Source organism: Acanthochromis polyacanthus, chromosome 11, assembly GCF_021347895.1.
Source record: "Acanthochromis polyacanthus isolate Apoly-LR-REF ecotype Palm Island chromosome 11, KAUST_Apoly_ChrSc, whole genome shotgun sequence".
In the NCBI taxonomy this organism is placed as follows: domain Eukaryota; kingdom Metazoa; phylum Chordata; class Actinopteri; family Pomacentridae; genus Acanthochromis; species Acanthochromis polyacanthus.
In genome coordinates, this window is record NC_067123.1 from 29,513,106 (window position 1) to 29,527,001 (window position 13,896).

A 13,896-nucleotide genomic window follows, 5' to 3' on the forward strand; every position below is an offset into this window, starting at 1 on the left:
ATGGTTATTTCAGGCCGCTAATTTCAGTGTTTACTTTTGGTCAGATTTAAACAAACACACAAAATGATCCATGCAAAAAATCATGTTTTTTGGAAAGCTGCAGGGAGCTTGTGCTCGTTACCCAGCACAAATAAATTCAAATAAATTCACATGCTGTTTTGTGAGACTCCACGTTTCCCCAGATCTCCACAACAGAGGTGCAAAATTAGCATGACCCAAAGAAAAACAGCCTGTAAGTGAGAAACGCATCAGGATTAAATAAACTTAAAACTGCCTTTTAGACAGAAAATTTGACTAAAAGATAAGACATAAAGGTTTAATATTAAATATCCAATGTGGAATTGTGCAGAACAAGAGTCACCGATCTGGTTACTCTTGAACTCTGCTGATTACAGTTTCATAGTGACAGAAGGTGCAGACAGAAAAACAGTACTGAGAGTATTTACCTAAAATATTTCTGTTTATTTCTGTCTGTTGAATATCTTTGGTTTTCAGAGTGCTATTTAGGCAAAAAAAAAAAAAAAATTCAGACATCATCTTGCACTCCGGGAAAATAAGATAATTTTTAATGACAGCCGTTTTCTCGACAAAACAATAAATCAAATAATCAAGGAAAAAAAGCTAAATCAGGATTAAAAAAACAATTAGCATACCCGGCCCTAAAAATAACAAAATTTCCAGAAGCTTTATCACTGTGGGTAATTAAACAGAGCTAAAACCATGATGTGAAATGCTTACAGTCACACTACAGCATTATAACTGATCAGGATAAAATCAGGCCATAGCTGCCAATCCGTCAGAAAACCACACCTTAACTGTCATCTGCCGGTGCAACGCCATGTGTTTGTACATATTCATGAAGACAGATAGAGAGAGCGGGAGGCAGAGAGAGGTGGAGTGTTGCTTCTCACCCTTTGTGAGTGAGCATAATCGCTGTTGACACAGCGTTCTTCTCTTATAACAGCCACTCATTCACAGCCCCCAATACATTTAGACCAGCTCTCTTACGAATACTGATGACTCCAGTTAGGAGCCGGTGATGATGATGATGACTGTCACGCATAAGCAGACCGAGGCCGGGAAAAGTTTATATCCCGGTGATCTTTAAAGGAGGCTTAATGACCTGTGATTTTATTGCCGGGATGTGTGCACCTAATATGCAGTCTCCCTTTGTCTGAGCCTTCTTTCTCTTTTAGAGATCATTACCATGAACAGTTAAACAAGCAGACTGGTTCATTTTTCTCTGTATGACTTTTAAAAAAAAGAATATTTAAATCAGTATGGCTAAAAATAAGCTTAATATGCAGATCAGGCATCATAAAGAGCACAGTTTGGAGCACATAAGTAGCAATATTTATTCATTTAATTTCTCAAAAAGAGCCCTTATCTCATATTTCTTCCCATTGGGGAGGATATATGGAAAAAAAGGGTACCATTATTGAATTTTTATAAAACTTAAACAACCAATTCCCCATCCACAACTCATGCTATTGGCAAGCAGAGGCATTTCTGTTATGCTGGCATGACTGTGTTTGATAATCTGACTGATTCTTGCTCTCATTTTGTAGAAAAAAAATTCTCTCAATAAATGAATATTCATGCAGAGAAGTCTTAAGCATATTTACTATATTGGTCTCTGTTCTCCCTTGACAACGTAACCAAGAGAACACATGCAAAGACTCAGTCGAAAATAGATTTATTTCTATGAGCCCACACAATTTGAATTCTAGAGCCCGATGTCAGCTGCCAGCTGCTGCCAGCGCTTTAAGAGATTTTTCTCAACAAATGGAAAATGCGAGAATCTGTTTATTTAAATCGCACCGACTGCTTTCATGTAATATGCCTCTGTTTTAGTTTGTTTTTTGGAATAAAAATACAGTGTGAGCTCTACACTGGAAATCTAATACATCATTCAAAAAAAACAGCAAACTGATCCACAGCACACCTTGTAAAATCTAATGACTCACACAATTTGATGGAGTATTCTGTTTGGGATTCCTTAAAGGATAAATATAAAAGGAAGGTCAGAAACCTCACAGATGGCGGCTCATTCGCTAATTATCTACTAATTAAAATCATCCTGGCACTGACTTCTCACTCTCTGTGTTCCCTAAAAAAACACAACGTTGAGCCGCTTCATCACCACATATTTTTATATCAAATCTATGCTTGCATTGGCGCCAATCACACAATATCAACGGATCCTCTAATATCATATTAAAGCCAGACAATATTTGAGCTCAAACAGGAGGGTTGTGTGTCTGCTTATGTGTGCACATATGCAAAAAAAATGATGAGAGGCAGAGACGCAGGGAAAAGAGCTAAAGCACAAAGAGGCATTAGACACGTTCCTCCGCGAATGTACTCATTAATTGCCGTCAGTTCATTGCGTAACCATGAACTTTCACAGATGAGGAACTTCTCAAACAATTCCAACGCGCCCCGCTCCCAATTCGCAGAGCAAGCGCAGCTGTTTTGCTCTTTTTACCTTCCCAAACTCAGACAGATCCATTAGACACCCCTGAGAGCGGCTCTGTGCCAGCGTGTGCATGAGACATGGCGGATCTGGCTGCTGTACATCAGCGTCACTCTGCGTCTGTTAAAATGAGGCTTAATGCAAAGAGATGCTGCTGGGCTGCAACGACTCGCTGATTCTAATTGAGGCACCCGACTTCATAATGTCTAAGATACAGCTGCGTCAATTTAAACAGCATGCAAGCTGGGAGGATGAGCAGACACAGGCTCGCTCAGGCGTCTTTACATTATAGCACTTGATAATTAACTCCTACTGTTTCTATACGCTCGTCTTATCCACCTTAACTCCTCCCTAACCTTCTGTTATTCTTATCTCTGCTAATTCTCAAGCATGTTCCTCAAGAGACAGCCAGCAACACACCAAATAATCAGGCATAAAATCAAGTGGAGATCCCTCTGTGCTTGATAATAAAGGTGGTAAAGCGTGAGCTGACAAGCATCACTGCAAGATGCGTACAAGTCGCCAAGCAGCAGTGAAGTATTCAGGTACTGGAGCTAATCTCATGACTCATTCCAGACGTCACAAGCGCTCCCATGTCCCTTCTTCACCTGCAGCTGACAGGCGCTCCAGCACGGCAAAAGATATTCCTTCATGCAGCTGCTCTGAAAGCAGCATTAAAATCCTTTACTAAAACCTCTGAATATGCAAAGACAGTGCACAGGTAGTAAAGAATTACTCTTAGATAACATTATTAGAGGATTACCTGTGATTTCTTGTACCATCGCCTGCTCTGGATGCTATGAAAACGTGATGTAAAACACTGCAATGGACTTTTTTAAAGTAAAACAGATCAATACACACAAATAAGCACTCAAAGGAACCAGATTGTAGCGTCAAACACAACTGCATATGCACTAATGGCTACATTATATTACAACGGAGGTGCATTAAATCATCAATGCTGTTCTCTTCAGGTATTTTAATGGCCATTAGTTGGATTAATTAAATATATTCATCATGAGGTCTAATTGTGAACTGATGCAATAGATTTTCGGAAGTGCAGCACTCAAGGAAAAAATTCAATTCAATTCAATTCAATTTTATTTATATAGCGTCAATTACAGTCAAATCGTCTCAAGACGCTTTACAGAACCCATATGCCTGACCCCCAGAGCAAGCCCAAAGGCGACAGTGGCAAAAAGAAAGAAAGAAAAAGAAAGGTTTCATTTGATTCACTTATGTTACTTCAAATCACCAAACATCTAATAAGTCGCAATCAGTGAGGTTCATTTTCTGACATCCAAAACAATTGAGAAACAGTCTAAGCTTATTTATATATATGTATTTATTTACTGGTGGGCATTTGAGACTTTTATATCTGCGTCGAAGAGATAGGAAAGACGGGGAAATGAGAAGAGGAACAATACACAGCAAATTGGAGACTTTTAGCCCTGATTGATGGGATGCCTGCTCAAGCAGTTTTTGCTACTGGCTCCTCCAGACGTTTTAGGAGATAGTGTCAGATTCTCATAGATACATTAATAGATAAAGAGGCCAGCATTATCCACTGATAGATGGACCTCAGTGTGTGGAATTTCCTTGGTAACACATTTATAAATGTCTCAAATGGGTGGGCTCCCTCCCACAGCCTGACAGGACTGTGATAGGTGGTATAACGAAAACAAACGTCCAATTTCTCACCTTTGCCATCTGTAAAGTTGCGTATGCTGAGGATGTTATTGGCGTCCGGATAATGGTTCTGTTTGATATACGGAGTTTTCTCTGGCGTGTCCTGCAGCTGCATGGTCACTTCCTCCAGCTCCTTGTCCAACTTTTTAGACAAAAGTACAGACAGAATTAGTACAACATGACTCACAAACTTAAGCCTACAGGGTTATCAGACATCAGCGTTAAAGTTTGATATCTGTAAAACAAACTGCTGCAAATGCTTCTTTATATTTCCGAACACGGTAAAGAATAGAAAGGACTCCTGTCTGCCAAAGACAGAAGAAGCTATCCTTCAAAATGTGTCTGAAAAGGCTCCTTATTTTCCACAATCATGAACACAAGCAAGGACGACAGCAGCAATTCATCTAAGAGACATCTGATGGAAAGCTGAGGTGATTGCTAAGGGATTTTTTTTCAAATGTCACTCAATGTCAGTGTAAGTGAGCATTTTTATGAAAGGCATCAGAGAGAATGTACAGCACGACACAAAGCCCCTCTTGGTGAAAACACAATCTCCTGAAGTGAAATACTTTGTTTTTCTTCTTACTTCTTTTACTGAACCGGTTTGTGGGTTACTGTACCATTAGTTAGGTTTAAAGCTGCCCTAATGTGATGATCAAAGGTTAAAAGATGCACGGAAGAAAAAGTCAGACCTCTGTTATCCTCATGCGGAGGCGGTGGTTATCAGTTTGAAGGCCGTCCAGTCGAGAAGTGTTGGCCTGGTTGACGCTGGTGACTGAGGTGGAGGTCTTGGAGTCTTCCTTCTTCTGGTTCTGGGTAAACTTTAACCTTCGGTTCTGGGTGGCAGCGTCTGGGTTTGTTCTCATGGTGATAAACTGGAAGAGGGGTTATGGGTATTAGCCACAGCTGCACTCTGGGATAAAATTTCATGAGCTGAAAAAGCCACACAAAACTGTTTGCGCTGCATTTTTGGCTCACAGGACTTAGTGAAGTGGGTGAGTGAATGGGGTTGATGATTAAACACTCGACTTTATATCAATGCGGAGCCAACCACCCACACACGTACACGCCATCCCCTCGTTCATACTAAAACTGACCTTGGGAACGAAGACCAGACAGAGTGTGATGGTGCTACAGAAGATGATCACCAGGGCTACGATGCAGAACTGGACATTGGGCTGGTCCCTGGTCAGGAAAGACACTGCGGCACCGATGATGCACATGATACCAACGTTGTACACGCTCATTCCGATGTATTTGCTGTCATTGAGAGCAGGGATGCTCACGTTCCTGGTCTCCCACGCCAGGAAACAGCCAAACAGCTGTCAAATATAACAACAGGAAAAGCAAAAAAAAAAAAGGGGGGGGTTAGAAGAAATCAATATTTGACATTGGTTATGGAAAATCTGAACTTGCTTCTGTGTGGGAATTAAGTTTAAACAGCTTTCATTGAGCTGCTGCTATCCTAAAGATTGAATTTGCTCAGAATTGTCTTTTTTTGCAGTTTGATGCTAAATGCTAATGGAGGTTGTGAAGACGTTTAATTTCACTTCACTTTAAGAAACTTAAGACGTAAATAAAAGTAAATTTCATTAAAAAGAGGGCAAAAGAAAATGTACAGAGGACTCATTTGAAGCAACCAGTTTCATGCTGGTAAAATCCTCAGTGAGAGTGAATTGTTTGTTTGGCGCAACATTAGAGTAGCAGCAGCCTCCTGAATCATTAAGTGTTTGCTGTGTAAGGTGGCACGCCTACTTAGTCAAAGTCTAAATGAGAGTTTGTGGAATGACAAGCAGAAGAATTAGAAGAGCAGTCATCAAGGCTTAGTGCACCTCAGGTGTGTGAGCATGTGGACGTGAGGCGTGGTGAAATGTGTGTGTTTATATTCATATGCAAGCTTCTGTGCGTGTGTATGCATAAAAGCAGAGATGACTCAGGTCTTAAATCTGTTTTTCTGCTGTGTTGTCCCTCTCTGCCTCACAGAGATGTGGGCTCCTGTCAATCACTTCATTCAAACTTTATCTACCGCTGCTCTTCTTTGTTCCCGTCTTATCATTTCACATCAAAGCTTTGACTTTTTCCTCAACCAACTTCCCACTTCTTCCACCTCTCTGTTATTTTATTTTTTCTTGGTAGCTTTCTCTTTTTTATTACTCTGCATCATCCATGTTCTGTCAGTTGATTTAACCCTTTCACGCATGAATTATGATAACCTCAGTAAGGATTTTCTTTTTTACCAATTGTTTTTATTCATCTTTTGGCATGAAAAACAAGATTTGAACTTTATTTTTTTAAACCCATTTTAATGAAAGTACATTTACATGTCCACTAAGCGGCGCTTTGTTTTAGAAATATGGATTTAACCAAAAAATGGTGTGATGTGAACTTAAATAACATAATTTATGCATGAATAACCAAAACACCGTTAAGGTGTATAGATAGAATCTGTACAGATTCTCAAGTCTCTCGCTTACTATTCATCAACTGTCAACCAGAGTAGGATGCACTGCTTCAGCACCATCTATACACTGAATGTTTTTATTGCTAGGTTTACTACAAAGATGTCAAAACTTTATCAAAACCTCAAAATCAAACTAAAATCTGTTTTATTAGTCAGTTCATAACAGAAAGAGTATAAACACCACTGGCATAAAATTGGACCCGTCTCGGAAATGAGGATAGCATGACACGAATAATAATTTCTTGGATATCTGATGTGTGACATGACCATATTTACTCTTAAATGTACTATATCGTCTATCAAATCTTCGAGAAATAGATGCGTGAAGAAATCTATTGGCTCTGTTCCCTCAACATTCACTTTGTACTCTCCTAAAAAAAAGAGGCAAATCTCCCTCAAACTCATTGTCTTTAGTTTTCCAGACATTTCTGCTGTTTTTTTTTCTTTGCTCTTTCCCCTTGAGCTCTGTTAGGTGATGCATCCTCAGCCCCTTCACCATCATTTGCATCCTCACCTCCCTCAGCATCCTTTCCAGACTCAGTGTCCTCAGCTCCACTGTCACTACTACCAGTATTTGCTAATCTTTCCTGCTCTGGCAGCCATTCCTCCTCACTTGACTGTGGTAATTCCTCTACTATCCTCTCTATTATGCCCTACTCCTGAGCTGTACAAAATCTAAAGATATACAAAAATTTCAAGTTACATTCTAAAAACATTAACAAGTTTATTTACAGCCCAACAAAGTCCCTGCAGTATTTTCAAGAACAGCAGCAGTGATAGCCTAATTATTGCCAATGAAATATAGCTAGTGATGCATGATGTACAGTGTAGTGGACATGTGATTAATCATAATTTCCTCCCAATATAAAATCAATACTTGGAAAATTTTGCAATTGCTAGACTCCATTTATGTTACTTGATGTCACCACATTTTTCTAACTGCAAGAAAATGAGCAACTTGGTGTTTCTGGCTGCCTGTCGGCCATCTTGGTTTCGCTCTTGTTTAATTCATTTGCAATGGCTAGCCAATCAGTGGCAGTGCATGAGATGGTGGAATAGCATCCACTGTAGCGGCTGATGTGCAACTATGCCATCAAAACCCATGCACATACATGCAACAGCTTTTGAATAGCTGTATCCTGTAGTGACCGCTGTGCATGAAAGCTGCGTTAAGATGATTTTCTGCTCTGTCTGACTGCTTCACCTTAAACATATATTGAGGTTTACATAGTGTACAGTTGCTCCTGGTTTAAAAATACACAAGATTAACAATGATAATGTACAAATAAGTAAATATTCAGTGTTTGCCTGCAGTATCAACTGCTCTCTGCTGATGAGCTCGGAATAGTAAACATTATTCAAATGAAATCAGTGAGCACAACCATTTAGACAACAGAAGCTCAGTATGACTGATCTATAAAGACAGAAATGTAAATATTCTCAGTAAAGATGCCTAGAAGTCTGATAAAGTCATCATAGTTAGGGTGACCCGTTAGCTCAGTGGTTAGCTTCTCATACCATGTGGGCCTATATGCCATGAGATGCTAATCCCTGGTTCCATTCCCAGCGGGGGGGACCATCTGTTGCATGCCCTTCCTCTCCCTCCCAGTTTTCTTTTTTCTCTACACTAATGAACAAAGGCTACAAAGCCCACCAAAAAAATATATATATATAATAACGAGCTTTTTACCCTTGCAGATTTGCTGAGGGGTCCCTGGGAGTTTGACCATCCATTCCACATGTGTTTTGTTGTACTGCAGAAGTACGTGGTATTATCAGGGCCGCTGTTTAGAGCCATCTGGTCCTTGTACAATCAAAGTGACAGCTGTGACATTTCCGGTGGGTGTTGGACTGAACCAAGGTTGCCCTTAGTTTCCGATCCTGTTTGTGAGATTCATGGTCAGGATCTCAAGGCGAAGTGATTTGGGAACGTCAGAGTCACATCTGTGCTTTTTGCAGATGATGTGGTTCATTTACTTCCATCAGGCTGTGACCATCAGCAGCTGATTATAAAGTGGCCAAAATAAGAGTTAGTATCTACAAGTCTGAGGCCATGGAACCAATGGATTGCTCCCTCTAGGTTGTAGGTGAGTGCCCCAAGGAACGGGGTATGAGTATCTCACATTCTTAGGAAATGAAGCATGAGATGGACAGTACTAGAAGCAGAAAGGCAAAGTTCTACCATTCAGTCTACTTTCCAACCTTCATCTATGTAAATGAGCTCTGGTTAGTGACTGAAAGAATGATACAAGCTTCCTCGGTAGAGTGTCTGAGCTCAGCCTTAGACACAGAGTGAGGAGCTTTGACATCCAGAAGAAGGTAGGAGTGGAGTCGATGCTTCTTCACGTCAAAAGGTGCCAGCTGAGGTAGTTCAGGCATCTGATTGGAATGCCTCCTGCAGGGGTCTTCCTTTTTCCAGGTGTGCCCAACCAAGAGGAGACCCCTGGGGTAGAGCCAGAACTCAACGGAGGGATTACGTTGTAATGTTCCACTACTGCCACCCCAGATAGGTGCAAGATAGGATGGATTGTTTTAAAAAGCATGATTGTCTTTTTAATATCTAAATACATTAAATTAATAGGAGTCAGTGCAAGAGACGTTCAAGCCATAGGACTAAACTGATATCACCACAACTTAAACAATCTGATATCTTGGGAAACATGCTCACCAATGCATTTCTGTTTTCCAGAAATGAGCAAGTTCTGGCAGCATCTGGGAAGTGTTTAAGATCCTCCCAGACCCTCATTCTTTGTATAGTTTTACCATTGTTATCTGTTGTTTAAAGATTTTGTTTTGTCGTCTACTCTGTACAAGACACGTGTTGCATGTCAGTCCAACCTGGGTGAGTGACCCTCTGTTGCTTTCTTTATTTTTTCCCAGTTGAATCCATATTTTATGGAGTTTTTAATTAACTCTAAATATAGAGGGCATACAGTACAGACAGTTTATAGGGCTGTTAAAGGAAAATTTGTAATTTATAATATTTGAGCAATGTAAATATTGACTTCATGTGACAGTGATTCCCATCTTCTAATTATCTCTTTGCAAGAGAGTGAATAAATGTTTATGCGGATTTATCTCTTCTCCTGTTAACTATACATATTTTTTGACACATCACCTCAAATAACCAAAGGATCTATTCCCGCTCTAGTGACCATGTCAGTACTGACTGTGATAAACTGAAGTCCTTCAATGTACCAGTTAAAAATTTCCAAGTTTGACAACTTAATGGTAGTACCAGGGGAAGGAAGGCCGCTGATGCTGTCTGCATCTGTGATTTAAAGCCCGAGCTGTCAATCACAGATGCAGACAGCGTGTTCTTCCTGAGGGGGGCGGGAACTGCAGCAGTTCATTGCTTTTTAGAGCAAAACAGTTCATTTAGAACAGCCTTAACACAAGGGTTTATACAGTCATGGTTAAATGAACCATGTATTCTGAGCTGAAAAACTGAAAGACACACTGTGGAGACCTGTGAGGCTTTGATTGATTTGCTGAAAATGGGCACAATATGGAACCTTTAAGATAGAAAACTTGTAGCTGCGTAATGATCACACCTTTTAGAAATATGAATAACAACAAAAGGCACATTTATGAGGCTACTACAAGTGGCAACAGCAGATCGATTTGCACAGTACATTCATGTAGAACAGAATGTAAGAGTAAATTTATGTGTGTTTCCAGACTGTGACTACATGATGAGATTTTGTGTTTTCTCCTCTCACCATTAGCAGTCCCTTGTAGGCATAGACAATGCCCAGCCAAATGGTCATGTGGGTGTTCTCACAGTGCTCCAAGAAGGGAAGGATGGCGATGTCTCGGCCTTGGGGATCTGCCTGTTGACAACACAAACACACAGACAGGAAGAGATTTAAGTACAAACACACAAAAGTGCTTTAATTGTTTTCCGAGGAAAAGGAACAAATTAGACAGATGAACAAATAATATCGAGCAAAGTGCCAAATTTACAGTTGTCGTGAGATAGGCAGGAAAGATAAAGCCAACAGAGGAAATGAGTAAGCGAGCTCGACAAGGAGTAAATCCTCAGTATCTGTTTCTACATTGGTTTTCTCTCATTCAGGGACAAAGGTCAAACAGACTGTCCACTGTTACTCAAAAGGAAGAGTGTCAGTGATCAGACATCTAGATGTGTAATGAAACCGTTTCCCATCGTCACCAAAGTCCGCTGAAGTTAAATTAATCTGTGCTTAAGATGCTAATGGGCACGACTAATGAAGCTTATTCATTAATGTGATTTACACCTCCTCCTTCCTTTTTCTGTTTCTCACTCTCTCTCCATCGTGTTCCAGCCCCTCTGTCTTTTCAGCTTTCCTTTCATTCCATCACAGTTACTGACACAGGTGACTTGCAGAGCAAATTAGCACCTGTGGTGGATATTAATACTCTGAAACACGTCACCTCTTTTTTTCCCCCACTTGTTTCACAGTCTCTATGCTAGGAAGAGCCTTAAAAAGCCTTGAATAAAGAGCACTAGCTTGGCCATCGTGGATTCATCTGAGGCCAATAAAACATGTATAATGTCCCAGCAGATGGTGTGAGATGTATGTATATGTGCAGGCAAACACGGTGTAATGCTTCTGCTGTTAAAATTCAGCTTATAATCAAATTCCTCTAAGAAAGAAAGGATATGATAAAACACGAAGAGAGAGAATATACAGAAAAGATTGCTTTGTTTCTGTCCTCAGATATAGAACACCGACTGTGTGCTGCTTAATGCTTCTGTGAATGCTCCACCATTGATAAACACACACCTACACTCACACATCCCTGCAGGTGCTGTAAAATACCCTTTGCACGAGCCATTCTGACCTGCATATTCTCCATTCAGCTCACATTAAGGGAGATTACAGCTATTCAGGCTTTTCTCTATGACCTTGATGGATTTACATTAGCAGTTCTTGTATAGGATGTTCACTTAAAATGGGAAATTGGTTCTTAAAGAGCCGCAACGATTCACCCAAAAGAGATGAACAAAAATGGATCCAAACCATTATAATTTCTGGATATCCTTGATGGGTTCCATTATAGTACAGTTTTCTAGCTTTAATTCCCATGCCTGCACCTTGAAAATACAACTTCCGCAGTGTTCCCTATCCAGCTTCCATCTGCTTTCAACGTTCAACTATAGGATTACGTACGCAGTTTCACATCACATGCTGTTTGCAAAAGAAACCCAAAAAGCACCACAATAGCAAAAGAAGACGGCAACCCCACAACTTAGATGTGAACTTTTTCACCATCTTCAAAACCTGTGATGTCTCAAAACAGAAACATATTCGAGACTGAAGACTGCTTCGGTGGCACTGAGTTCACACACTTTGTCAAAGGACTCTTCCAACCTATTTTGAGAGTTCCCGTGGCAACCGCGTGGCTCATGTCACTCATACCTGTGTGAATATTCTGGGACTTGAGTTTTGGAATCTTTTTAGCTTTAGGTGGAGCACAGATAGAACCGGGTTTCCGCTTTAAAAGCCATCAAGGCGATGGCAACACAGGAAAGTGGGGCAGGAGATGACGCACAGACAAGCTATTTTTTTTCACAAGGAACCACAATTAGTTGACACAGTACAGAAAAGGGATCCTAAGACTCAAGTATGGCATTTTCAGCATGTAGCTACAGGTAACTTCTTCATGAAAAAAATATTCTCCAACCTATTTTCAACCAAAGTAATGTGTTGGGACTGAACATTAGAAAATCTACCCATCTGTTATGCATGAGATGTCCTGGTTTGGCTGAGTCTGTGAGCAACAGCAGGCTGCGGGTTTCAACTCTGGCCATGGGAAGCGATATAGTTTTACATTTTGTGTAAATAATACAACAATTCTTCTGCAAGCTGCTCGTCCGTTTGGACTGTACTAATTATGGTGGACCATGGAGGATGAAGTTCAAGACTACACCTTCTGCCTTCCATTCATCAAGGAAAAAAAAAGACTTTTTTTATTCGGAATGCATAAGATTGCTGGCTTTATCTGCTTGCTAAAGACAGTAATGACTAATATTAGGTCAGACCTTGTAATATTTCTGTTATACTTCTAAGACATCTGAATAGAATGCCTTCACATAAATTAAGGAGATCATTTTCAGGTCTGATGAGATATTATGTGATTATGCACTGACAGACTTTACAGAATTGAGAAAATGCAGTTACTAAAGGGGATTGACGAGTGGGAAAGGAGTACAAGCATCCTGTGTGCGCCCTGGTAATTAAAGTTTCAAGCACAATGTAAGTTCTAAAGTCTATCACTATGAGAGAACCATCTATGTACCAACTATCTTCATTGATATCATAACTTGTCACTGCTCCTTTTCATTTTCATATGACATATATCCCAACAAGTCCTGTGATAGACTGGTGAAATGTCCAGGATTAAAGGGCTCATTTATTGAACAATGCTCCTTGGCAAAGGTTCTGAATTTACATTTGTTTTTGTCTCTGCCCACAGTTTTTCAGATTTGACACACTTCTTGGTCGTACCGTGACTCGGTGCAAAGCTCTGAGGGAACATCAAGCCATCAGATATCAGCTAGTTTTGAAGTAGACACGCCAAAAAAAAATACACACCTTCATTTATTTCTGTTCTGAGCTACAGACAAAACAGTATCACACATTAATAACAGGTCTCCAGCTCTTTTCTGCTGAACAGCTTCACTGCATCATCTGCATCTTCGTCATTCATGTGTATTTATGTTTTCGGCTGAGCAACCTCTTATTCCAACAACAATGCTCCAGGAAGTCACACTTCTTTGCGAATCATTTTATTCATTCAATACGAGAGACACATTCTGCACCAGCGCTCTTTGCATAGTCACAGCTCCAAGCAAACTTGTGTCACTAACAACTAAATGATAAGACAAAATGAGATATAATGCTTATTAGGCTTGGGTCTCTATCGCAGCAGAGCAGACAGGAGCTCTTGCCTTTTGGAGAAAAGCTGTCTGGGGAGTTGCCAGGCAACAGAGCTGTAGGCGGCAGGCGGCCCCAAAGTGGTGGTGATGGCGGTAAAAGTGCCGGTTCACTGTCATTTTTCACAGCATTAGCCCTCTAACGGGATCACTCTGGGAGGGCTGCAGCGGGCACAGAGCTGGCAGATTGTCTATGGAGAGATGGATCTAGACGAGGCGATGAAGGGAGTGATAGAGAGACGAGGGAGCAAGAAATGAAGGGTCGGACGAAGAGAAGACAGGTGCAAGAAGTATGGGTGGAAAGATGGAAGGTGAAACGAATGGAATAATGTAGGGATAGTAGAACAG

General features: G+C 40.5%; 1 protein-coding gene across 1 annotated transcript in view; it reads right to left on the bottom strand.

Moving 5' to 3' along the window:
- The window catches only part of gabbr2 (gamma-aminobutyric acid (GABA) B receptor, 2), a 207,637-nt gene that overhangs the window by 9,702 nt on the left and 184,039 nt on the right, over nucleotides 1-13,896 (bottom strand). The window contains exons 14-17 of the mRNA XM_022202028.2: nucleotides 10,349-10,459; nucleotides 5,263-5,487; nucleotides 4,858-5,040; nucleotides 4,178-4,307 (exon numbers count right to left, since the gene is read on the bottom strand). Of these exons, the coding sequence (XP_022057720.1) occupies nucleotides 4,178-4,307; nucleotides 4,858-5,040; nucleotides 5,263-5,487; nucleotides 10,349-10,459 (649 nt within the window). The remainder of the gene's footprint in view (nucleotides 1-4,177; nucleotides 4,308-4,857; nucleotides 5,041-5,262; nucleotides 5,488-10,348; nucleotides 10,460-13,896) is intronic.